The following is a 26661-nucleotide window of genomic DNA, read 5'->3' on the forward strand; positions in this document are numbered from 1 at the left end:
TTAATTAACCAACGCAAGATTTACCAATGACGTATGATCTCTATTACACCCTGAAACCATATATTCTTGATACGGTACACCATGAACTCTGTTTAGCATATACATTCGTGACATCGCCGGCATGCAAAGCTGCAGACGGTAGAATTTGTAGCAAAAAATCTTAAGATTGGCACAGCTCGATCCAACAAAAATGGCCACACGAGCATCAAGTGTGAAGTGTGCGTTGTATGATGACCAATAGAATTTCCCATACATCATAGACGGGTAATACGTCTAAAACATTACCGGCACTGCTAAGACTAATTTGTTAGGGGAAAAAATAGAATATACAGACTGCAGTCACAAGTGGAAACGGATCGACCGAAGTCAACAATAACCTCTAGTCATAATAACATCTGCAATAATGAATAGTTGTATATATACGACGAATTTCAAAATCAAATTCACTCTTTGTAAAAATAATATATAAATAGGACAAAATATGACTTTAACTATATGCTTACCAAGCTTCTCGTCAAAAACTTCAATTTAGCACCACATTAATTTATATTAATGTTGTTTACAAGAGTATATAAGGTAATTCAAATATTACTAACAAAACTATCCCATAAAGTAATTCCAACAATAATTTGAGTTATCTTAATTGACTATTTAGAATTTTTTATTGATACAATTAGAAATAATTCAGAACGAAACCCCCGGCCGGCTTAGTATATGTTACGTGCGTTTGACTACCGTTGCCAACACAATTTAATATTCTCATTATTAGAATATACATGTTCTGCATGTTATTGTTTGTGTGTGAAGTACGTTGAATGGAATTATTGTCGGAGGTTGTTATAAATTGGAACTATAGCTAGTGCGTTCTTGATGTATCCTATACGTAACGTTTATAACGGTATATATGAATATATATATATATATATATATATATATATATATATATATATATATATATATATATATATATATTTCTTTATATATTAACAATTTATCAATAGGTCGACCGAGATCCGACAACAGAGCTATGAGCAGTTATACGATAGGAAATGAAAAAGTAAAACAACGTATTATATTCGGTTACTCAATCGATTTCCTTGTTTGTATTGAGGAATAAGTTTAAGAATATTGTTTGACTATATATCTATATCTAAAATGAATAAACAATAAAAGTATTTGTGATCTGGAATCACCATCGGCGGTGCACACTTTCGGCGTGCCAACCATGCCGAGTTTATGGTCATTTGCGAAGATCGGCTTTGGCTTTGTCTGATCATATGGTTTAGACAAACAGATTTGTTGCTAGGTCAATTCATTGGTAAAACAACCATATCATGCTATGACACTGTTTAAATCAATAACATGCAAATGTACAGAGTGCTAGCCACTGATCACATGGTGACATTCTGTCATTCGACTCAGCTATTGTGTGAGGGCAAACAATTACCACTGGTCGCCACTTGTACGCCTCGTGTTCGCGCCTTCTCGCTAATCTTTGTTTTAATTAGACGATCGAGCTCAAAGCTGACTGAAATATAAAGGCCGGTCATATTCATTCAAGTTTTCATTGGTGTAACAGCGAGAAGAAGCTTGGCACTAGTAAGTAGTTTCAATAATCAATATTTTAAATATATGAGCGACGTATATATGTTTAACTGCCGTGAAATTCAAGTATACATACAGCATTTTTATTATCGCTCTGAGTTTAGCAGGCAAATATATTTCTTATAGGAAATAGCTTAACACTACTCTCGTTATAGCCAATATGAAGCAGAATCCTACAACAGACAACACCAAAGACACTGAAAGCGTAAAGATGAATACGCTTGAAACGAAAGGCGAAATTGATCACAATGAATGCGGTAGAACGGAGTACCACGGTATTGGTATGGCATATATTTATATTCGTGGCAAGCTGATGTTCACAATGAGTGAAGTGGCAAGGAATTTGTATCCAAAGTGGCCTAGAACGACGTTAAATGATCGAGTTAGACAAATGAAAATAAAATGGTATACATGTACAACGAATGAAATAGAGAAAGTTTTATCTGTGAGAGGAATCGTAAAATTTGGCGTTCATTGTACGCTCATTTCTAAGGAAGACCTTGACATGTTTAGCAGCGTCTACGAAGTAGGATCTTTGGCCGAGAAAAGGCTCTCATTCAAACGAACGTTATCATCAGCATCAAGTAAAGTATCTAAAAGCAAAGAAAAAACACTGGCCGGGAAAGGAAAAACAACGAGTAGATCCACTACCAAGGCACAATCGAAGACAACCTCCGTGCTTCGTAATGGCAGTGCAAATAGCGAGCAAAATCCGGGCAATAAAGCGAACAAAGGCAAAGCGCGTGTTGTTGTTAAAGACAGTAAGCTTGACAACGGCGAGACACCCAAGGGACATGCGGTCAGTGGAAAACAATCACAATTAAATGGTAAACAATCGCACGTGGCTAAAGCGGCCTATGAGTGTACGGATAAAAAATTCAACAAAGTCAAGACCGAAACAACGAAAGTCGATGGGAACCCGAGAAAGCGAAGACTTTCGAGCATTAGTTTGAAAACTGAAGCTCGGGGTGAATGGCATGAATATATTCCAACAAAACGACACCGTAAAACGCACGATGCAAGTTCACCGCTCAGTGATTCTCTCAGCTACGATAGCGGAGTCTCGTCCCTGCAACTCGATCATGACGCTTCGACCCCGCGGAAGCCGGGTCATAAGCCAGGTCATAAACTAGGCAGACCCGCAACTCCAAAGGCAAAGATCCAAAAACAATTGAAAATAAAAGAAGTGAAGAGGAAATATCGGAGCATTAAAGGCAAAAAAGCTAAAACGATGCCAAAACAGACCAATAAAGTGGTTGGAAGTAAAGGGAAACGTGAAATCGTGAAAAAAGGGAGAAAGAGCAAGAATGACAAAGAAATAAAAAAGAGAAAAATTGGTTGCCCCAACACTATAACCAAAGATCTGATAATGAAAATGGACTTAAAACATATGAATGATAAGGATTTAATCAATTCATTTTCACCATTATCATCCCCAATGGATACTAACACTACACCATCTGAAGATCAACCCTACCTTGTTAAGCTAATGCCAGTCAAACCAGTTTGGAGAGTGAATTCCAGTTTCAAGTTTATATCAAACTTTCAGCTGCCTCCATCTCTTGTTGTCCAGGATGGCCAGCTTAGCCCAGCATGCAGTATGATTTGTCATCCTGGGAAGAAACCGCCCTCTGCACACCCCATTTGGAAGTGGAAGGTTGGGGAGCCCGTCATCAGTAGTAAGACTGTTATCAGTTATCGCATCAAAAAGGTTAAATTTACCTAAACTTGAGAGTGTTGCTTTAGTTGTGGTTTAAATATCAAACTGACTAATTGATTAGTTAGTGGGGTTTGTTAATTATTTTTAGTGGCCTGGAATAACTTGTCATGACTGACAGATATAGTTAGAGTTCTTGCATTGCTAGCATTATGTAATCACTGTATTGTTTTTTAATACATGAACTGAAATGTTTCTCATTTGTTATAGTATAGGTATACATATGTACAAAAAAAGGTATAATGAGAGTTTCCCATGATAAAACAATTGTATGACTTCAGTACTGAAAGTTTAGTGCTTGTTGCAGATGAAGTTCATGCTCCTTCACATAGTTCCATGTTTTTACGGACGAAATACCAGGGTTGGTGATTTTTGCGATGGTTGACCCTGCGTACCAAATATAATTCAAACTTAGCGCAAACATAAATGGCTATGTCACATAAATGGCTAATCTCATATTCATTGACATTGACTTTATCGTCTTTACGGTGAGTTCTTAGCTATTTTTCAAAGGTCGACGCGGTGATTATGATGTTCTCTAATATTACTTTGTAATATACGTAGCGTTGAAGCTTTCTGATGCGTTTGACAGCCGCTGTATGTTTAGCAAATGAAGGACGACTGATATGATGACAACTGTCTCCTTACTTTTTGATCGCAGTAAGCATGCCTAGATATTCTTTATAATTAGGAGCTTTTCAATAATTCTTACAGTAATAATAAAAATCGTTTGTAATACAGTTAAAACAAAGTAGTTTTCTCGTGAAAAATTCTGAAGTCGCGTTTTTTATTCCGTCTGTGCAGGTTTTCGCCTGGTTCTCTCGACAGCTCAGACTACTCAGTCCGTTTTTCGACTCCGGTAAGGATTTCCTCTGGTTGGCAAAGAGAATTGAGAATTCCGTATGTACATATGATACCTTCAGTGTTCTTTTGAATATAAATAGAGAATAATAGATGGATGCGCGGAAATATGGTATTTATTTCGAGTGTTGAGAATGATATCGAACGAGTGAGATATCTTTCTTAACACGAGACATGTGTTATTATCATGAATAATCGCACATGTGTTGTTATCGCTTTTCAAAATAGCGGATTCGTCAATAAAACACCATATTATATAATAATTTCTATACTTAATGTGTTCTATTGTTACAGTCTGCCAATAGCTTGTTCGTACCGATCCAACTTCCAATGCAATTCTACTTTCTTTTATCTTTTAATTAAGATGTAAATTAGTGAAGAGTCTTCAAAATGTAGAGGTGTGGGAAACGTCCATGGAGTGTATGTAATGAAATACAAGTTGTCAAAGTTATATCTCTCCAAAGTCAAAGTAGAATTGTATTGCAAGTTGGATGAAAAATTGCACCATGTAACAGAGGCTTAAGGCTTAACGACCGTATGGCATGCCGCAGGGTAGAGTTTTTCACACAAATTGAAGTGACTGCGTTGTTGTTTTCAGTCGTTCCATGTCCATGAAGCACATGTTATGTTCAACAGTCGTACCAGTATCTTTTCTGAAAATAGATTCAGCTAAGCTATATTCAGTATATTGAATTGATTCCTCTTAGTGCGTATATGAAGAAGTGAAGAGGTTGCCGTTAATTTAATACGTTTTTCACCGTTAGCGTAAACTATGTGATTTTACGAACAATGTTATCTCGCGAGTAATTTCACAGGAGTACTCTTTCAAATGACGGCTTTAGCAGGCTAACCATCCGTGGATTTATATGCCTGCAGTGGATATACTGTATAACTGAACAGGAATAAAATTTCTCGAAACTACAACTTTTCTTTCTACCTCTTAGTTTTACAGATACTATTTGTGTGTACTTGCACTTGGTGTCCGGAAAATAGACTAGTAGCTACACACTAGTTTTGAAGAAATTAATATTCTTGGAAAAGGCCGAAATTTCACTGTTGGAAGGGACAGGCTGGACCACACCTTTTCTCTACCACTAACTTGTTGCTACAAAACCATGTCAATTCTCTTACATGACGTTGACTTCAGATTTAGTGGTTGCTAAGCAACCAAGCAAAAGCGCAAGCAGAAAACAAGATGGCTGACTTTGCAACAGATAATGTTTTTGATCGCAAAGAAGACTCTAGTAAGATCAGAATGTTAATTTCTCCAATTTCGGATGATTATAGGTGAGCTCAGGTTTTAGCGTATGATCGAAGATATCACAGTAAATTTATAGCAGAACTAAATATAATGTTTCAATGTCCCAATAAAAACAACACAACAACTTGTGTGGATGATATAATACACATTTGCACATTTTAAAAGTCATTGGTGAATGGAGAAGAAAATGTTTGTCACTAGCTTTCAAATCCAACTAAAAGTATTTTCGATTGCTCATATATTAGAAGAAAGCCAGCAATGATCCTTGTTACATGTAACCAACATGTTACGTTTGTTTAATACCTGGTAGGCTGGTACATTTTTTAAGGGGTACAAACACCAGGTGCTAGTTGTATCAAGCTGTAACAATGGTTAGAAAGGAAGTCTATCGTTTTATTCAACAAGCAAACTAAATGTTTTATACCTTAATACAACAGTACTGTTTACAACTACATCTTCAGTGCATAATACTCAAGTTGATTCATTCAAGACAGATGATTTTGACTTATCCACCGTTTAAGCTGAAGAGGCTTGGTACAGCTCGCTCTTGGCTAATATGATATTACATGTTAAAGATCTGCTAGGGGATCAATTGTAGTGTGTAGAACTGCCTTTTTCCTCAGTGAGGTCAACTCAAAATGAAGACATAGTAATTTAAGTTTACAATATAGTAAGTAAGTTAGTTGCTCTTTGTGATCACTTGATAGCTAATATTTGAATGTAAAAATATCAATCAACACATAATTAAACATTTAAGGTTGAAAATACTTACTGTTTAAAATACTGAACGGATATTTCCTAGGTTACACCATTCACTTTGCTTTTGTAGGCCTTCTATATCGGACAAGACAAGAGCTGGCTATTTTTCTCAAGAATGTGCCTCACAAACAGAAAAATCGGATATGGTTAATATAAAAGAAGTAACACATATGGTACAGATACTTGTTCAGGTAAAACGCAATGTTCTTTAGTCTGTGATTGTGAAGATGTTTGTAATAAGATGAACCACTGGAGGAATGACTAGCAAAGCACCAAATATTATGTATGATTTCAGTATATTTATTTAACCTTATTGCTGCAATTCTACTGAATGCAGGATTTATCCACGTTGAAAAAAAGTTTGTACTTTGCAAGACATGTGTTGGAAGCTGACTACAAGAACAAACTTGAAGAGAAAGGTCTTGATCTGTAAGTGGGTTTATTCCGGTGTGATCAGTGCAACTCTTGGGCATGTATTAAAAATACAAAGTTCACTGCATGTTTAAGTATGTAAACCCCCTGCATGTAGGTTTATTACTGTAGTTTGAGCTAATTTATTCTGGAAGATACAATGTAACTATAAATTTTACTACAGGTAGGTAATAATAACTTGACTAAGTAGTACCCAGTGTAACTTCATCTATATCTGCAGTAATACATAGGTACTGTACATTACATCTATTTTCAACTTCACATTTTCACCCCATGTGAGATTACAATAGCAATGTTTCTTCATAGGTATTGCCGTGTTAATGACAGGATTCTGGATTTAGAGAAGATGCACGAAGAGGTTTGTAGTGCATCTCTCACTGAGTTGCAACATGCCAATACCATTTCATTTATAATGATCAATGTATTTTATTAGCGTGTTAAAACAATCAGGAGAAGTTTTAAGCAACAGTTGGCCGACGCTGTTGTACAGATATCTAACGAGAATGAGGTAAGTGCCAATTTAGCAACATCACTTCACTTACATTGAATGTGGAAAAGTCTGGTGCACACTAGTGTTACGTATGTGCATATGTCAAACATCACGCGTGCCCGATGGTTCTAACTATAACTATATCTCTCGTGTGAGAGTGCCGTTATAAACGCGGCTTCTGTCATTCGTACCGCGTTGAATATAAAAACCAAAAATAATGATGATGCGCGGTTTCACTTTTGTGAAATCAACACAGCTCACTGTGATGTTAACTAATGATGTACCTTGCAGAGAATCGCAATCGCTCGATTGGAAAAGCAAGAGAGGATGGCGGATAAAAAACGCAATGAAGAACTACTGAAGAAGGAACGAGGCAAGGCAGCTCAGCAGCAAGAAGCCTTGCTTATGATGATGAAGATGCAGTTGAAAGAACAACAGGAAAGAGCAGACAGAGATTTAGAAGAAGCATTAATGGAAAGATATGTTCCCACGCCTGTTGAATCGAATAGCGAAGAGCGAGAACACCTTGTTTCACAGATAAATGAACTTGAAATTAAACTCGAAGATATGGATTCAGTTTTAGAGGATATAAAGATAGAGAATAAACAATTGGGTAAGATGTGATACCTTTTACCATTTTCTGTCTGATTATACCTTACTATATATACCCTTATATATATATATAATCTTAGCCTTTGGGCAGGCCTTCTTTTTCTTGGCAAGTTCACACAAGTTCTTTACGAAACGATTATATATTTTTAGTGCAAGAGGTTGACGATCTTTCTAAAGAATTAGATGAAGAACGGGATATCACGGATAGAGTAAGTAAACGTATGACTGCTGAACACGTTAAATATATTACCACTGTTGCCATTGTATAACAAACTGTGCAGACACCATATTTTATACACAATGAAATGAATCACATTCTTTATAAATTTTCAGTTCTAAAACTGAATATAAACATGAACACGAACAGCGGGAAAATTCAATTCTATGCACCGCAACACCTCGTTTTTCTATTTTAAACTATAGTTGAAACAAGATATTGCTCAAGTAAATTCAGAACTGGAGAGAGAAAAACATGATTCAAGAAGACTGGTAGGTTTATACAGTAGAACCTTCTTTCCCAGTACGAATAAGCATAGTATATTATACGATAAATGGTTGTCAATTGTTGTTTTCTCTCTATGTTGACGGTACTTCTATAGTGCTACGCCAACGTTTTTTTATATCTCGATACTGTAGACGTGTTAGGTTGCTGTACATATACAATGTAGACGTATATTTTTTCTTTTTACGTGATTAGTACGTTATTTCCCGTTTAAGCTGGAAAAACAAAAGTATGATCTAGAAAGAGATTATCAAAACAGAATTAGGAAGATGAAAGATGAGGTAAGTTTGTTGTCATCTATTTCAAAGATACATCACCACGGCGTGGGAGCCAGGCGAGATCGCGGGCTCTCCACAAGAAATTATGTTTCTGGGAATCTGAGAACAGCTAAGAAATGAACTCTTACAGCCTACAGCCTTTGCATTTTATGAAATTAATAAGTGTCTTGGGCGTGTTTAGATGCTCGCTTCTTCTCAAAAACAAATGGAGGATTATAAGTCAAAGCAGAAGTCAAAGGATAGGGAACGAGACCTAGCGAGTCAGCGTCTTTTGGATGAAGCTATGAAGAAAAAGGTAAATTAAAATAAACTGACATAATTTACTAGCCAAGAAATGAAAGCATATGCATGAAATTTTTTTTCATGCAGAGACATGTATACCACACAACAAAATTCCCGTATAGTTTTACGCTCATGTGAGTACATAAAATTGCCTGACAATGCTGAGTCCTTTGCCGTCATGCTCTTTTATTCTATCCCAGCTATTAATAAGAGAACATGAGCTGCATGATTAAGAGATTGCCAAATTAGAACTTCGCTTTTATTTAAATTACTTTTTAAACAACTTTTTTCTATAATGCCATCTCATCTTTCTTTTCAAAGACAGTTGACGTGGTCCCCGATACAGAAAAAGATGGAATAATAAGAAAGTTACAACAAATTGAAATCAAACTGACTGCGGAAATTGCTGGGTGTGTATAATGGACACAAGTCTATTGTGATTTACCATAGTCAATGTAGCGTCTTACGTCTTTTACGTCTTTGTTTTGGCCTTCTGTTTATGTTTACGCGAGCGGCGCACAAACAGTTGTGATGAATTTCATATGTAAACATGTTCTTAATGTAAGGGCAAAATTTTACTTTGTCCTCGCTTGTTGCCGCATAAAAATGAATCCATATCGTCGAATTTTTAAGTTAAGATCTGTTCACACAATCCAATTTTGTCGAATCCAATTCACTTCTGATGGATTTTTTATAGTCTGACGACTTGCAATGTATATAGGCAGCAAACAATCCAGTACAGCTTTGCAGTATCAACAGCAGACAACATTTCAGAAGAACTCAGAAGTGAATCTGACAAAATTGGATCGTGTGAACAGACCTTTACTTGTACTGTATTCTGGAGGGGGACGTTTGAGCTAGAGTCTGGCTAAGTCTCGTTCTCATTGGATTTTTATTGATTTATCCAGTGCATGGGTGCATGAGATCTGAACTGGTCTCATAATACTACACTGGATAAATTCAATGCAAATGAGACTTCATGAATGAAAACAAGTTCACCCTTTACCCAACGCTTATTCTAGTGCATGCTTACAACACTTTGATCAGAAGAATGTTTTGAATCGAAATACATTCGACATAAATCTCAATAAATATATTTTTCTTGAAGCTTACGAAAAGAACTTGATCGAGTGAATAAGACGTGGGAAATGAAGGTGACGATACTAAAGCAAAGGTATAGCCAACCAATCTTTATCTTCTCACATTTAGCTTTTTGTAAAAACGTTGAAAATACACTCTATTTTCAACGGTGAAAATACATTACGGTTCAGTCTTCCAGAGTCTCTATTCAAAATACCCTATAGCCATAGGGACTGAAATATAGCGTAAAACTGAAGCAAAATATGGAACTGAAGTTTCTCTTATCTTCAATTGATAATGTGACAGAAATAAAGATTGACAAAGATTGCAAAGCTAAATTTGAACTTTCCTGTTTGTTTTCAGTATTCATGCGCTTAAGGACGAAGCATTTTTGAGAGCAACCTTACAAAAGCAAGCTGCAAGATTGCATCATGCGTCTGTCACGTACGCGGTAAGTGGTAGATATAATATCAGTTATTTTATCCGCTATCCTCGTACCCAGGCTAAGAAACTGCATGTGTGTGAGGTGAATTCAAAATGACGTATTGGTACTATAACGCTAGAAGAATTATCTCCCAGAAAAATGATATTTGTAATTTAATGAAAAATAAGCCGTTTTAGTGTACAGTATATTCATTTCATTAAAATTGTTCTGGCTTTTTATGCAACTAATGAACAATCATCATTCAAGACTTTTTCCACTTCTGTTTTGTTTTGTAACAGAAATAATGATTATTACATCTCGATTTTGCAGAGTGATGGACCCGTAATTATTCCTCGAGATCCGATCCCCCTTAACAAAAGATATAGAATAATTGTGAGTAGCACATGCAAGTGCAGGCTCATAATCATGGCAAAATATAGCTGCACTATACAACCAATAAAAACATTGTTGCGTGGTTAAGTGAACTTAACCTTGGTTTGATAATGTTTTTTTAATTTTTAAAATTTTTTAGCCTCCGCGATTCTTTAGCGAAGGAAAGGATAGCGTTATTCGAGGTCAGTATTCCACGACGGTCTGTTATTGGTTGAATACACCGATTTGCAATTTCCGTCAAAACGGCGATAATTATTCCAAAGGAAAAGTGATTCTTATCTGCCCTAATTTTCTGCCTTAGTCATCTTCCGTTTTGAATCTGCAGTGGTGTTAGGAACGATTCTTGACGACAGCTCGCAATGCATGCCAATAGCTATTTACAAAATTTGATCGAAAACCTACGTTTTAAATCGTTCCCTTCCAGTAACACCAGCTTTAGTATTAGATATACGATTGGGAAAACCTATACCAACCAGAGTAATGCTAATCATGAAGAACTTTCTTGTTTTGAATAGAATCACCTCCACAATCAGCAGATTCGTCCAACAAAGAGCATTCTGGGCGTTTAAGGTCAGTCATTTTCAAAATAGATCATTACTGTACCCATGCAAACGTCTATTTCCGAGACGTGTTATATATTTTTAATGTTAAACATAATAACTTTGATAATGTTAAACTTAAAATAGTAACATAATGAAATGGGTAATGTATTGGAGAAATTAATGGGATCAATATTGCATGTTTGTTCATTTTGAATCTCTTGACTAAAGTCAAGTATAATTTGCTAGGCCTTTGGTGTTAAGGTAAAAAAAGAGAAAGGGGAGGGTGAAATGTTGGTATAGGAAGGGTAGGAACACAAATGAAAAATATTGCGTGTTTGTTCATTTTGAATCCCTTGACTAAAAGTCAAGTATAATTTGCTAGGCCTTGGTGTTAAGGTAAAAAAAGATAAAAGGGAAGGTGAAATGTTTGTATAGGAAGGGTGGGAACACAAATGAAAGAGAGTCTTTCATTAATTTAAACAAAAAAGATGAGGATTGCCATGTCTGCGAATGAGGTGCATTCTTGTGGTGCAGCAATTATTGCTAGCCGAAATGGGATAGTGAGACATGTGACACGATGATTACTAGAAGAGAAATGACTGGCAACTGTTCTGGTATTTTCGTGGTTGAACTGTCCTCTGATGTTCTCCAAACCATGTGCTTGAAATTGTGGCCGAAGAGTGGGCATGCTCTGAACGACTTCTCTGTTCTTGTGCCGAAAAATTGGGTGTTAGAGACGTGGCCTTCAAGGGTACTTACGTGTAATATAAACATGGATAAGGCAGTATCGATAAATGAAGGCCACGACAAAAAATGTTTTCACCTTCAGTTTATTGGATTTGACGTCTTCGGTAAGAAAAAAAAGTCCAGTGAAAGAAAAGGTGTAAAAGACCTGGAATTTAACAAATTAACACACGACATAGACAGGGATAACAGGCAAAGTAGAGTATATATGACCTGCATTTGCCGCACAGAGTAAAGGATGGAACACGGAAAAAAAGAGTATGGGACGCTGAAAGAAGTTTAGGAGAAGAACAAAATTATGCTAAGAATAAATCAGTTGTAAAAAAAATGAAAAAAGAAAAGGAATGGAATTCAGCATTACTACATCCGTTTAAAAAATACCCTTAAAAGAAAAAATATAACTACACATTATACGCTTGTAATAGTGATGCGATGCTTTCTAATTTTGTATGTCGCATCTTTTTGTCCTCTTTATTATGAAATCTGACTTTTATTTTGAGACTAAAAAGAGACTATTTCTCTACTTATGATTTTGAAGACCTTTAAATATTTATATTTTATTGCTGAAATCTTGTTGAATATACAGCTTTCTATCTTCAGTGAAAATGCTACATACTATAGAACGAAATAAAAATAAAAAAATAAAAAAAATAAATAAATAGAAATAAATATTGCACGTTATTGTATGTATATACCTCATGTCCAGAATCCGTATTCTCTTTAACATATTCACTTCACTCATTTATGTTTTTTCATTTTCCTCGCTTTACATGCACTTTTCAGTTTTATATACCCTCACGATGTATTCATATTGCAATTTGACAGTTAGCCACATTTACAACTAGCTAAAATATAGCGCGAGTTCTTGTTGCAACTTAAAACTTAAACCTATACACATATGAAGGCAGTTTACATGTTGTCTGGACAATATTGTCTTACATTTTGTCCATCTGTTTTAGACTAAACCCCACACCCTGTGGACAAATAAACACAGTCAATTCTGAAACGCCTTGTACGGGAACGTCTGCCGTCCCATCATCGTCATCGCATCAAAAAGGTCCTAGTACAATTCAGATTAACGTTAAGATATAGTATAGTGTGTAATAGTGTATTTATTCATGCCTTAACATGGTAAATTTGAAATGGAAGAAAACTGAGAAACATTACGTTGGTGTATAAAATATAAAATATATTTTTGAAGAAAATGATGTTGAATAATGTGAATCATCTGTAAGTATGATAGAAAGGTCATAGCTATACCTTCAGAAATGCCAATGAAAATGCTAAACTAATAATATATAAACCAATAAAACTAGCAAAATATGTACCATGCAGTGAGGTACCAAATTGGCAATATATAACAATGAAAGTACCAAACTAACAATAAATACCACTTGAAATACCAAACTAACAATATATACCGACGAGGTACCAAACTACCAATATATAACAAATTCTTTAGCAATGAAAATCGAGAGAATTCCGTCATCTTTCTATAGTTATTTATAGCAGCAATGCGCGCATGTTGTTTTAAGTAAAAAATAGATCATTCACCTTTTTTTAATTTCTCTATTTTTACCCTGAATACCGGGGATACTATATTAAGATCCTAGATACATCAAGATTATTTTGAGTGGGAATACTTCCAAATTAGGCATTATATCATCATGTCTGATATAAATACGAGCAATAAATACCTCATTAAACTTCATAAACATCGTGGGCAATGTCGTATAAGTAAATCCTAAACTTTAATATCATCAGTCGGCTTCACCGACGGGGACAGATATGCGAACAAAATTGTACATGCGTTTATACTAGCTTGAATTCGAGCGACGTCAGTTTGCAATAGAAAATGTCTCACATTTCTCACTGTTTTTCTAATGTGTTTTAAATTATTGTAATACCAGCTATGATGATGATAGTCGTCTTAATGATATTTGAAGTAAAAGCGCGGCAAACATCAGTAAGACGATATCATCAGCCACCAACATACGTCCTGAATATCCAGCCCAGGTGAAAATCGACCCGACAAACCGCGTATGTGTAAACGTACTTTTTAATTGTTAGAGGAAAGGTTAAACAAACTTAAAGATGTTTTATGGCAGCTAGCCCATGTTCACGAGGATGAGGATCGTTCCAATAGTTATTATAGCAACAATACCACGATGAGTAACACAAATGAAAGAAGAATGAAGTCGTATAAAATACGTTTCTCCCATGCATGCAATGTCGTATTTCAAAAATAACCCCATAGACACAACTTGTATAAGTCCTTGGATTTTATTGAGGAGGTATATATATATAGTCAATATTGAAATTGAGTTAGGTTATGGGCAACTCCCCAATTCATACTTTAACTTAGTTTTGAATTACTCGAGTCAGTCGAATGAATAAGGAATTCCTTTAGAGAACCGAATACCGGCCCTGCATCTCCGACACCTTCAAACATACGTGTACCCGAATATCATAGCTATAAGAGGTCCCTTTCTGTCACAGAAAGATGTCTAATTTTCTAATCATTTTTATTTTTATATATTATTTACATGACTGATTTCTCGCACTTTCTGTGCAGTGAAACTTGCAACGGTAATTATTACAGTTTGAACCATAGCGCGGACGTGATTTTCTAGAATGATATCTGTAGATCGCTCTGGAAGGATCTCCCGTAGGAACTTGTCGCCATTCAATGTTCCAGAATTATTTAGAAATAAGATTCGGGTCTGACACGACAACAAACACTTGTATGTTGAGTAATGAAGGCGTACTATTAGTTTAGTTTATATAGTGACAGTGGTGGTGGTTTGTAAAAGGTTGACGGCATAGAGACATTATTGCCCTTGCATTCGTCAGCAATCGTTTCCACGCTTCACGAATACTCGCGCGAGGCCGTTTCGCATGTTAATTAGATCTATCCAATCAAAGCCAACTGTTGCATTGTGATTGGTTGTAAATTGTAACCGTTAAAAAACAACTAATTAATGAACATAGTTCATAAAGTGAACAAGCTCTTTGTACGTTATATTACTATAGGCCGAAATAGTTTTTAAGAAACGTTCAGTACTTATAGTAGAAAGCAGCGTTTAATATATGTGATAACAGTAATTATATAGTTGTTAATTTTTCAAACCCGAATATGCAGGTTGCAGTACCCCTGGCCTTATAATCAGAGCCAGAGGTAGCTGTATCTTTCTTGGATAGATTTGCAGAATTCAGTTATGCGATATTTGGGTCAAATCTGATTAAGTCACATATAGTACTTATTGCTGCTCAAGTTTTTACTTTGTGCTCTGAAGTGCCGTATTTCAAATTGCACAAAAAATAGTTTTGTATTAACGTGATCGTGTAATCACCTTTAATTTTCTTTGCACATGCAACCTGAAATTATGCACGGATGTTCCCAACTAATCCTTATTAAAATGATATACACCGATATTTTCGGTTAATCCCTATAATAAAGATAATTACTTCACAAAAACCACACGCTTTCTAATTTTGCGGCTGTGGTTATAACCCGTACAATATAATATACTATACCAATTACCTGTGGTTTACCCTGAGGGTGGGTCTTCACAATGGTGCTTGCGCGTGGCAGATATGCCTGGACAAGATTTGTTTGAAACAAACGCAGGACGCGTTCGCAATAACAACGACCACAATGGCTTCATTGTTGAGACGCATCGTGCGTTTAATCACATTTGAACTTGTGTAGGGAGAAAAAAAAACATGTTTATTGTTGATGCTATTTTTGTATTTTGAAGTTGGATTAATTTTTTTCGTTATTTTGATATCTTTCAAGATACCATTTGCGGTTGTTTTGGTTAAAAAAAACCCTTCCGCAGCGAAATTATATACGTTATCTGAAGAGTGTGTTGTTATAAGATAACAGATGCATGCGATGCTCTTGTTTGTATAACAGTTCATTTATAATTCTTAATTATAGCATATTGAATTTTGAGGACGAAAAGATATTGTTTTAAATTCTATCACAGAATACTAATGCATGCAAAGTATAGTTACTTCAGCCACATTGTATATCATTTATTCAATTTGAGATTTCGTGTCGTGCTAACAAATGAGAGCCTGGAAGCATAATATAAGGAATTGTGTAGTATCCAAAGAATATGCAAGGAATTCCACTCATTTAGGTCAATCTCGGCCTATGTTTCACAATACAAGAATATTGACAGTTGGACGATGAACACTGTTGTATATAAACTTCACTCATTAAGCTTTTCACTGGAAGTACACTTTTATGATACCTTCAAAACAACTACAACTTGCGCTCGACAAAGATTAGGCTATGTGTAGTATGCAAAAAATTTGAATCATCCTATAAAGCCCAAACTGTCGTAGTCATGGCAATGGTGACGTGCCACATGTTGGATTAAATATCTGGAACATGCGCACATGCTGGATTGCAGTTCGAGTCTCAGAAATACTCTGAACTAGACTCTGTATATCCATAAATTTTTCCTTATTTCCAGAGATCCAGGTTCAGCATAATTTTTAATTGGAGCGAGCAGAGAAGATATCGGCTACCATGCGTGCAAATTGAACTGCGGTGTCTTTATGCTGGGACTCAAGCTGGGACGCAATCTCCTCGGCACACGCGATACGTTAGAACCCCACTTTCAAACCTTATCAACACTTCATCATGAACCCCTATTTAAAAACTTTTTGTAGAGGATATTTACACACAGCTAGGGCCTATTCGCTTTCTATGTTATGAGCACGGACGTAAATAAATGTTATATTTTTTACCAGGTCGAAGTTTATACATAGTTTTAAAAAGTTCCTAACTCGCGCATGAGTCATAAAACGGTTCTTTGTTTGCAAGTCTGTATACCTTTCTTTTTTATTCATAAGGAAATGTATCTGGCACACCTTCAATACCTATTAGTATCATGACCATGTTAGGAGTTCAAGTAAATTAACATCCCGTCTCTTAGCCTGTGTTCAAGCTGTGATTGAATATTACAACTTCTTTAATGCATGTCGGCTAAACGACACAGTCCGCTCACCGGATATTGCTGATGACGTGGTAAACTTTGAGTGCATTTGCAGTTGTTTTCCCATAAGTTGGTTCTGTCGTTTGAGAAAGGAAGTTTTGATTGTGAAACGGCTCGATATTACGAGATACTTCGCCGAAAATCATGAGGGAAACGTCCCGAGGAAATTTTTTCGTCAGAATTGATGAGTTGATATCAGGTCATGACTTACTCGTATATAGTGTCGATTTAGAATACTCATCCAGTGAGCTCGATACGCATCTGGATTGAGCATATCTAATGTTTTCGCTAATTATATTGGGGAGCGTCAAGTCAAACTTCTGGGGCCGGTTGTATCAAGCCCGTTTAAATAACACTCTTACATCTCTCTTGAATGAGTCAACTTAAATATTATGCACTGAATATGCAGTTGTAAACAGTATCTTTGTATTAAGGTTAAAAACATTTAGTTCGCTTGTTGAATAAAACGATAGACTCGCTTTGTATTTTCAACTTATCCACCGTTTAAGCTAAACGGGCTTGATACAACCGGCCCCTGATGGTCAAACACTATAATATTTACCGATTTTCTCATGTTCAGATGTCTAACAAAATGTATCATTAATCAACTACTGACTCATCATAAAATCATGTTGGTGTCAAGAATCGTACTAATAACACGCTTTTTTAGTACACCGTTAAACTGGTTTATACAATCCATGCGGATTAAGGTGGTCTTCCACCAAGAATTTGAAATAAAAATTAGAAATTAGGAAATTTTTGAAAGCTACATTTTTAAATTCCCTGATTTATAAGCTCTCATTTGATGTATTGTTCACCCACTAAATCTAAGTAGAAATGTAATATTTTGGCGATTTAGTGAGAGAATGTAAGATTTTTCCCCTTGACAACGGCCTTAGCAACGCATTGTTGTCCTAAAAAAATCCTGATTGGTTTGCTTTGAAGCGATATATTTGCATTTATTTACTTGCTTACCCCTCCCCCAGTTAGTTAGCTATTTGGTGTGCGATTATATGCTGCTGACATGAAGTATAGGCCATGAAAACCACGAGTTATCTTCCGGCAGACAATCAAAGCTTTGAGCTTCACAAACACAACGACTAAAAATCCAAACAAAAAGTTCTTCTTTATCGACGTTATTCTCATTTTTGTGACGATGGGGAGAAAGAAATCTTCTGGATACAGTAAAAAGCGTAAATTTTCTGGTAACCAGTTTACAACTGCAGCAAAAAAGCCGAAGATTCCCGATCAAAGTGAGACGACCAAATCGAATACGTCTGCTTCTGCTCAAAAAATTTCCGCAACGATTTCGACCGCACACACAGAAACGAAAGAGGGGAGTGTTTCTGGCTTTCGTTTAGTCGATCTGGAAATTTTAAAAGGCACACTTGAGCTCTTGCCGTGTTGAAATTGTCTACAATTTAGCCTTCAATTTCTCGAGGATCCACACAAGCGGATGGGATGTGCTTCATATCTGTATTTGAGGTGTTCTTCCTGTGAGTGGACAAATGAATTCTACACCTCGAAACTTACTAATAACTTCTATGAAGTGAACAGAAGGATGGTATATGCCATGAGATCTATTGGTTGTGGACGTGCTGGAGCTAAGCGATTTTGTGGACTTATGAACATGCCACCACCACCAAGACCTACTCCATATGCTTTGCACAACAAAGCTCTTCTCCAGAGTGCTAAGACTGTGTATGCAAAAACAGTAGTAGATGCTTCTAAAGAAATCCATGACCTGAAACAAACAGCGTCAAATGAAGTTGTGGATTGTGCAGTGTCGTGTGATGGGACTTGGCAGAGGAGAGGATTTTCATCACTTAATGGTTGCGTCGCCACAATCTCCATGGATACGGGGAAAATTCTAGATGTGGAACCACTAAGCAAAGTGTGCCATACCTGTAAGAAGCTCAACACGAAGCCACAGACATCTGAAACTGCATCTTTGAAAGCTGAACATGAGCCAAAGTGCAAGGCAAACTATGAAGGATCTGCACCTGCAATGGAACCAGAAGGTGCTTTGAGAATTTTTAATCGGTCGGTGGAGAGCAACAAGCTTCGTTATTCAGAATTTTACGGTGATGGAGATAGCAAGAGTTATGCTGCTGTGAAGGATGTGTATGAGGAAGACAATGTAACAGTCACTAAAAAGGAATGTGTGGGACATGTACAAAAAAGGGTTGGAACAGCACTGCGAAAGTTGAAGAAAGAGAACAAAGGTTTGGGAGGAAAAGGTCGTTTAACGGATGCCATGATTGACAAATTACAAAATTATTATGGGATAGCCATTCGAACTAATTGTAAAGACATAGAATCCATGAAGAAAGCAATATATGCTGCTCTGTGTCATTGTGCTTCATCTGGTAAAGATGATTACCATATCCATTGCCCAGATGGTAAAGATAGCTGGTGTGGCTTTAAGCGGGATAAGGCTAATGCCACAAAGGAGTACAAGCATGGTGCTGGCCTCCCTAAGCAAGTCATTGGCCATGTTAAACCAATATTTGACAGACTAAGTGAGTCCAGTCTGCTGCAAAGATGCCTTGATGGAAAAACTCAAAATCAAAATGAGTCATTCAATGCCATGATTTGGAATCGTGTCCCAAAAGAAGTGTTCGTTGGATCGGATGTGTTTTCGTTGGGTGTTTATGATGCTGCTGCCCATTTCAACACTGGTGCATCTGCTGCAATTGAGCTGCTGAAGGATATGGGCCTTGCATCTGGCAATTTTTGTTCAGAGGAGTGCTTGAATTCTGACAAACTGCGTGTACGGAAAGGAAATTACAAATGTCAAGACAAGAATAAGAAACGGCGGAAGGTGCTACGGGAGAAAAAAAAGAAAGGGGACAAATTAGTGGCAAAAGAAGGAGAAACCTATGCATCTGGTGCATTTTGACTTAAATTAGTTATATTGACTTGGTAATGTTTTAATACTTGTATATTTCTTGATTTGTATTCAATATATATTCTCAGTCATCTTTATTGCTCGTTTTCTCAAAATAGCATTTTCCGCCATCCAGAAATCTTTTAAAAAGAATAACTCAAAAACTATTTAATGAAATGACCTGAAAGTTTCTATGTGGTAAGATAGATATGTTTTCTTGTTCCTGAACCTAAAATTGCATATATATTTTTAATAGGGCACAAATAACTGGATTTGATGCACTCTACTGCATTGTAAAAATTGATATCTGCTGTTTCTTAATGAAATAATTTAAATCTTGGAAGGGTTTTTAGGTTCATCCCCTAGATTGGTCTATAGTGAATACAGAAATAAGATTTATTTGTTTTTCTAGCCCCTCTTTGCTTCTCTATACTTTTTGAAAAATGGAGACTAAATCACAGTTGGGGTCATTTTCTTGGTTGCCATGGCAACATATGGTTCAACAACTATGTTGTTGTCATCACTATACCAGTACCTCTTTGGTTCATGCATAAGTAGTTGAGTTGAAGCTAATTTATTGATAATTGAAATCAGGGTGGAAGACCACCTTAAGAACTAAAGGGTCAAAGGGGGTGGCACTAGGCGTCAACTCTGCCAGTCTAGATCGTATAATTAAGCAATATTGCACGCAAGATGTACGAAGATTCGCCAAAATGTAGAGCAGTAAAAAACGTACCTACAAAATCTGACGATGTATAAAGCGGTACATGGCGATAACAGAATATGATTTATTCCTACTAAATGTTATTTATGAGCGTAAGTTTTTATGCTAGGAATTTTACTGCACGATGTATGTATATAGATGTAGTTTATATTTTCTGTAAAATCTGAACCCGCGAGGAAATAACCCAAAAGAGGGCGTACGACTTTTGATTTAAGACCGTTTCATATCACAAGTGGAAAACGTTTCTCTGGCATTATGCCACTAATTATGATCCGTAATTATTCAATCGATCAGAAGATCTAATCGTTGTCTTTGATACCTGCCGAGATAGAGACCCCAACAATGAGTTTATATTCAAGCTTTCCTGTTTTCAATTGTATTTTGGGGGATTTAAATTTTCATTCTGTTTATACACTCGTATTTATGTATTTTTCACGAGACGTTCCCGCTGTCTTGAACATTTACCTCACAGCAGGCATGTGGTCGCCTATTGTCACATGCCCAATTCAATATTCTCTTCGAACTCTGCCCGAAATCACCTCACATGCATGCGCTCTTTTTTGATCGTGCTGAACATTTGTCAACAGCTATATATTGTCCTATACTGTTCACTTGTGTTCGTATATCTAGTTATCTTTATTCCTAGTTATATAGCTTTAAAACTGATAATTAACACTTTAAAATGATCCCCTTCGTATACTATTGAAGGAATATACGACTTAAGATGGATTAACTGAGCAACCCTATGTTTAACTTGCTTTTTACATTTAGATGATTGTAGTGTCCACAAATCTTCTCTACCTTAATTTGTGTCTCTAGCTGCAACAATCAGCAAAGTTGAATGAGACTAGCCAGTTATTAGTGACAATATAATAAGGATGTACCACATGTATAGACTATAGAAGTTAGATTAGTTCGGCTCATTGTTGACCGGTCAATGGTAGGTTTAACTAATTTGCGCGATGGAAAATCCGCCCAAAAAAGGAAACCTGATTCAAAGTAAGCCGAATGTAATTATAGGCTTCTTTACTTAGAACTTCACTAAATGACAAACTGAATAGTTATATCCGATCCCCTTAAAATGCAATCGATGTATCTTCGAAAAACATTCGAAAGACACCAACCATCGATGTTAAGGAACTCTATTGTTAGTTGCGTCTGAGATGTTATATAGATTACCATTGAGCATGGTATAACCATATATACTCTTTCTGGATAACAAGGTGAATATATTACATATTTTTTGATTTGCCTAATTTTTCTAGTCAATGGTTCGTGGTTTTCTTTGACATAAATGTACAGGGGCCAGTTGTATAAAGACTAGTGAACTTTTAACTGTAATTAAGGACAGAATTGGCGTATTTCTGGGTTAATTAGGATTTAACTATATGCAAAATATAGGTAAAGAGTTTTATACAACCGGCCCCATGCAGATATACAAATTGCTTCAGCATACACGCGCCAAACTTATAGGTCGTAGCAGACGAGGTAATATTCGATATGTGTATTCTATAATTAGTCTTCCTAAGTTACGAGCATTGCCGATTCTTCACATGACGCCAGGTGAGAAGACAATATTTTTTTGGAATGTGAAATATTTCAAGCATGCCATAATTAACATTCCGAAGATATCTCAATGCAGCGTGGTCTCACCAGGTGAAAATAAAAACATCCAATATCAGAGATCCACCTGTAGTTCCGATACAAAACGTCATTGCTAAGCTTGTAAACATTCCGAAGACCTTTCAATTTCCTATAAGGCTATATGCTTTGATCCTGTTTGCGTGAGCTTTTTTAAGCTGATTATGCCATGCTAATGTTAATCCGCAGTAAATAAAAACAATATTTTTTGCCTATTTTGAGTTACTCGCTTCATTTAGTTGGTGATGAATGAATTTTCAGTAAAAACTTTGTTTTCGCTAAAAAAGGATCACGATTTACTTCATATTGTTTACGGCAGTCCAGTGTGTTGGTATACTGTGTGCGTCCCGCGTGGCAACAGCTGCACGGTGATTGCAAAAGTGAAATATGGTATACAAACAACAGTGTAACATGTCGAGACACGTTCCACGTCTCGATATTACATTGTATTCAAATTGAAAAGAAGTTCAGGCTTGAAAATAAACATTATTGCTGACTGAGTTACTAATGCATTATACTGCTGATGCGGTTGACCTTGGAATTTTCATTCATTGGAGTGTTAGTCATAAATTTAGGAGCGAATCAACGGTTTTGTACTGAATCATAGGTGGCAATTTAAATTGTGTCAAAATCTGTCAAACAAAGCGTAGTGAGTGGAACAATGAAACTTGTCACAGTCTATTACCAACAGTAACTTGTTTAGAAAATGGCTTGCAATGTGTTTCATTATACTGGCAAGATAAACGCAGTATTTTCGTGAAGATGACAACTAGTGTGTCACCTTCAAAGCGCAAATGGTTTACTTGCAATGTAAAAAAGCACGTTTGCAACTGTCAAAATATCGTGCAATAAACATAGACAGATTAACTCGGCGTTTTTATTTTTAACTGTCCGAAAAGAGATGTTTGAAATTCCGAGTGGAATTAGGTGGATAAATACGTTCTGGTTGGTAAATGTAAATCTGTATTCAGAGGATATTGATGTCTAACAGTCTTTTGACGTTAAGCCATTTCACTAACACTGTGATCTTATCGTTAATCTTGATGCAATCACGAATCAATAAGCAAATTATATTTTTCTTATTGTATCTTTAAAAGTGCCTTTGTATCGATGTGAATGTGATGTTTCATTGCTCTACCATGCCGCTATAATAGCCCGTCAGGTGTTCATTAGATCATGGTTTCTTACAAACCTGCGTAAACGTGTGCATGGATTTAAATAACCGGAGCAGAGTTTGCAGCTCAGGACAAGTTTTGATCATAATTTCAGGCTTAACTTCGGTTTGGAGTCGTGTTTTCGTTTCGCTAACCAGTGCATCTTAAAAGAGATTTTGCTGTATTTTTGGCGCAGTTTGTGGTCACGGTCAACCAGTTTAACCACATAGCAACCGCAATTCGTTCTTTGCTCGATAATTTAATTAAGAAACTGTTTGTTGCCGGTGCTTTAACATGGGCGTTTCATTTGTTGTATTTTGTTTCTTTTATTGTACTTTAAACAAGTTTATTAGGCACAAACAAGCGAGCTTGTATGTACCATTCTGTTTCATTACTTGGCTTTTGAGGGCCGGGATGCACTCGCGTTAGTCGCGTAATCATTGTAATATAGATCTTCACTTTGGATGGTGCAGAATGTCCTATAGCTTGCATTGCGGGTAGCAATCTTGATTGCTTGATCAAGAAGAAAGAAATTTGATTGGAGATACACGTTTCCCTTATTGGTTTAGCGGCACACCAACTTGCGCATTGTGTCATTGACTGTCAGAGAAAAGAGTTCAAAACCATTTTGTCCCGAGCGAAAATCCCAATTTGCAAGGATATGCATGGTGTGATTAATTTTATATAGTTGATAAATTACTTCCAAGGTTACGACTGATTTTCGGCGCCGACAACTTAGCGCGCCATTTTGCGAAGGGTGCGCTCTTATCACACTGATTTGGTCCGACATTTAGCAAGTTCGTGTCAAGTTCATAGGAGGACGGTTTTGAAATACTTGTGAATTGAATTAATTTGCTTTCAAGATTGCTCGAGGCCACCTCAACTTAATTACCCACCCACCTACGGTTCTACTGCGTTTATTTGTTTTTGTATGGTTTGTATCCAGAACATAGTTCGATACTATAATCATCGTTATCAAAGTCACAGAGAATGCACAATGGTCCTGGCCTTGATTTTGTATTTGAAACCGCGAAATAAAGAAGCCTGTATAAGGCATGTTTTTCAAAACACACCTTTGGCTAATTTGCACAAGTACATATATATATAGGTTATTTGTCGCATTTCATTGTGCGAAATAAATAAAAAATAGAGCCGCCCATTTTTTGTACAGCTCAGCGTGAAAGTCTCAGAAATATCGATGCACTGCAGCAGGAATGCACTTGGTATTTAGTCGTACTTTACTATGTTTTCAGAAAATACAGTTTCGAGGCCGCTTTATTTGTAGCTACTTCATTCACTCTCGTACGAAAAGGAGCTTCGGTTCGCATTGAGGGCAACCCTTTTTGTTCAAACGTTGTAATTATTTTTATTGTTTCGATTGTTTTATCAGATTGTGAAATGTGATAGGCTTTGTTTCTGAAATGGTTACAGAATTGATACTAAATGCAAAGTTTAAACGAGGTTTCATGATTGCCGCGAAACGAAACTTCCAGGGTGTTTATAGCGTTAAGTGTTTGCATCGCTTTATGACTGACAAGGAGCCCGCTTATTTTAGTCAGACAAAGCGGTGCCACTCATAATGTTGTCTGACTGTGCACCGATCTCTAGTTTGCAATTCCTTAGAGCAACACCTTCAGAAACTATAAACGTTCGCAATTGTCCACGTCACAGGGGTTCATTTGCTTTTTATTATTGAAAAACGGTTGTTGATGGTTCCCTGATGTGTCGCCTGTCTGCGCTGCCTATGCATCCAGCATTCCCTAATCTATGCTGTATACAAATATTGCAATTATATGTTGACAGAAAAACCAATGATTTATTAGAAGAAAAATATTTACCTCTGTATCTGTCAAACTTCATGTACACATGTGATTTGCAATATTCGTCATTTACTGAATTAAACTGCTTCTTACCGCGTATAGACATTTAATCATTAGATTATACCTTCTCTACCTTGTAATCATGCTAACCACTGCCACAACATAGCAAAATGTGTTGTAGTTGTATCTTTAGTTGGAGACTATGGGAAGGCTACCGGCCTTTTTAATCAGGCCAAGCAGTGATTTACTAATGTCCCTACATGCATGGCAGGAAATTTTTGTACTTTTTATATCCCCTTACCGTATATAGCGTATAGTGTATCCAATAATGCCATTTCAAACTCAATTTAAAGTACTTATTTGTAAGTTCGGATCTAATTAATTAGTTCGGACCAAAAAATAATATGAGCCCACCAATTCCGAAGAATAATGTACTGCTGTATATATCATCCCTCAAATGGCCTAATCGGCAATAAACGATTTAAAATGCTTGGCGTACGAGTTAATATAAGAAAACAGGAAAAATCGCGAATAACATTTTGATTTCACTGTCTCACCATGCTTGCAAACATAACTCGTCAGTTCTAATCTTAATTTGGGCTTCAAAAGAGATTATGTTTTGTGTGTTGATTTTTTAAAAATTATAGGAATTTTTTTAGTCAGCGTGGATGCATGCATGTCACCCCCTTTTGCATATGTTTTGCTTTGGTAGGTAATTGACCAATCTAATTAAGTAATCGGCAATGCGTGCATTGGTATATTGCTCTCCATTTTCTCACCACCTTGTTTTTGTACGCATAACGTATACGTCAGTCAGACGGGGTTGGCGAAAATTTTCAACCATTTTAGGTAGTAGAAATGGCTAGCAATGCCGCGACAAATTGGATGAGTTCATAAACAATGCTTTTTGACATATTGTAATCTTCGTATTCTTTTCTGTAGAATTGATCGGTTTATTACTGATGCTTATCAGCGAAGAAGATTAATAATCACATATATAGACTAGGTGGGTGAGAACTATAGATTCGTTCAATTCCTAAAGATCCCGTATTAAGCGTATATAAAATAAATGCATAAGCATATATATAAGGACCAATATAACCAGGCTGGAGCAGCGTGGCAGCGTCTTCAAACAATTTAGTATCAAATGTGGTATAACAACTGCCTAAAATAGACAAAACAATTCTCGACGTTTCGACCCGAGGGCCTTCGTCAGGAGACTTAGTTCTCCTGACGAAGGCCCTCAGGTCGAAACGTCGAGAAGTGTTTTGTCTACTTTAGGCATGCAGTTGTTATACCACATTTGATGCTAAGCATATATAAGGATCTGGAAATGTTCCATGAGTTTCTCTATCTAAATAAATCGTAATTGTATTTCGATTATTGTGAAAACAGATAGTAAAGGGTAATATTAATATAGGTACGTCTATTTTTGACT

The 26661-nt window shown here is 36.4% G+C and overlaps 2 protein-coding genes across 4 annotated transcripts; both read left to right on the top strand.

Moving 5' to 3' along the window:
- Nucleotides 1–1402: 1402 nt before the first annotated feature.
- Nucleotides 1403–3728, top strand: LOC114516811. The gene is made up of 2 exons (XM_028536400.1): nt 1403–1599; nt 1761–3728. Exon 2 carries the CDS (start codon nt 1766–1768, stop codon nt 3329–3331), a length of 1566 nt encoding a protein of 521 aa, XP_028392201.1. The 5' UTR covers nt 1403–1599; nt 1761–1765; the 3' UTR covers nt 3332–3728.
- A 1643-nt stretch (nt 3729–5371) lies between these two features.
- On the top strand, nt 5372–26248 carry LOC114519184 (uncharacterized protein C10orf67, mitochondrial-like). Of its 3 annotated transcripts, none has more exons than XM_028539281.1 (17): nt 5372–5470; nt 6274–6394; nt 6541–6632; nt 6942–6993; nt 7069–7143; nt 7417–7738; nt 7888–7946; nt 8161–8226; nt 8455–8520; nt 8699–8812; nt 9121–9209; nt 9908–9973; nt 10243–10330; nt 10634–10696; nt 10836–10878; nt 11212–11266; nt 26166–26248. In XM_028539281.1, exons 1-17 carry the CDS (start codon nt 5379–5381, stop codon nt 26227–26229), a joined length of 1527 nt encoding a protein of 508 aa, XP_028395082.1. In that variant the 5' UTR covers nt 5372–5378; the 3' UTR covers nt 26230–26248. The 3 variants fall into 3 exon arrangements, with proteins under 3 accessions (XP_028395082.1, XP_028395074.1, XP_028395087.1); XM_028539273.1 differs by lacking the exon at nt 26166–26248 and adding an exon at nt 12942–13582; XM_028539286.1 differs by lacking the exon at nt 26166–26248 and adding an exon at nt 11773–12932.
- The last annotated feature ends 413 nt before the right edge of the window (nt 26249–26661 follow it).

The sequence above is a fragment of the Dendronephthya gigantea genome, unplaced genomic scaffold, assembly GCF_004324835.1.
Source record: "Dendronephthya gigantea isolate DGI-Jeju-01 unplaced genomic scaffold, DenGig_1.0 000000F, whole genome shotgun sequence".
NCBI lineage: Eukaryota > Metazoa > Cnidaria > Anthozoa > Malacalcyonacea > Nephtheidae > Dendronephthya > Dendronephthya gigantea.

Bases quoted from the DNA above. Each gene is read 5' to 3' on its own strand.
- LOC114519184 (XM_028539273.1), top strand. From the start codon at position 5,379: ATGGCTGACTTTGCAACAGATAATGTTTTTGATCGCAAAGAAGACTCT. The intron at 5,471-6,273 runs GTGAGCTCAGGT...TTGCTTTTGTAG, and splicing joins CCAATTTCGGATGATTATAG to GCCTTCTATATCGGACAAGA. The intron at 7,947-8,160 runs GTAAGTAAACGT...TTTAAACTATAG, and splicing joins AACGGGATATCACGGATAGA to TTGAAACAAGATATTGCTCA.
- LOC114516811 (XM_028536400.1), top strand. From the start codon at position 1,766: ATGAAGCAGAATCCTACAACAGACAACACCAAAGACACTGAAAGCGTA.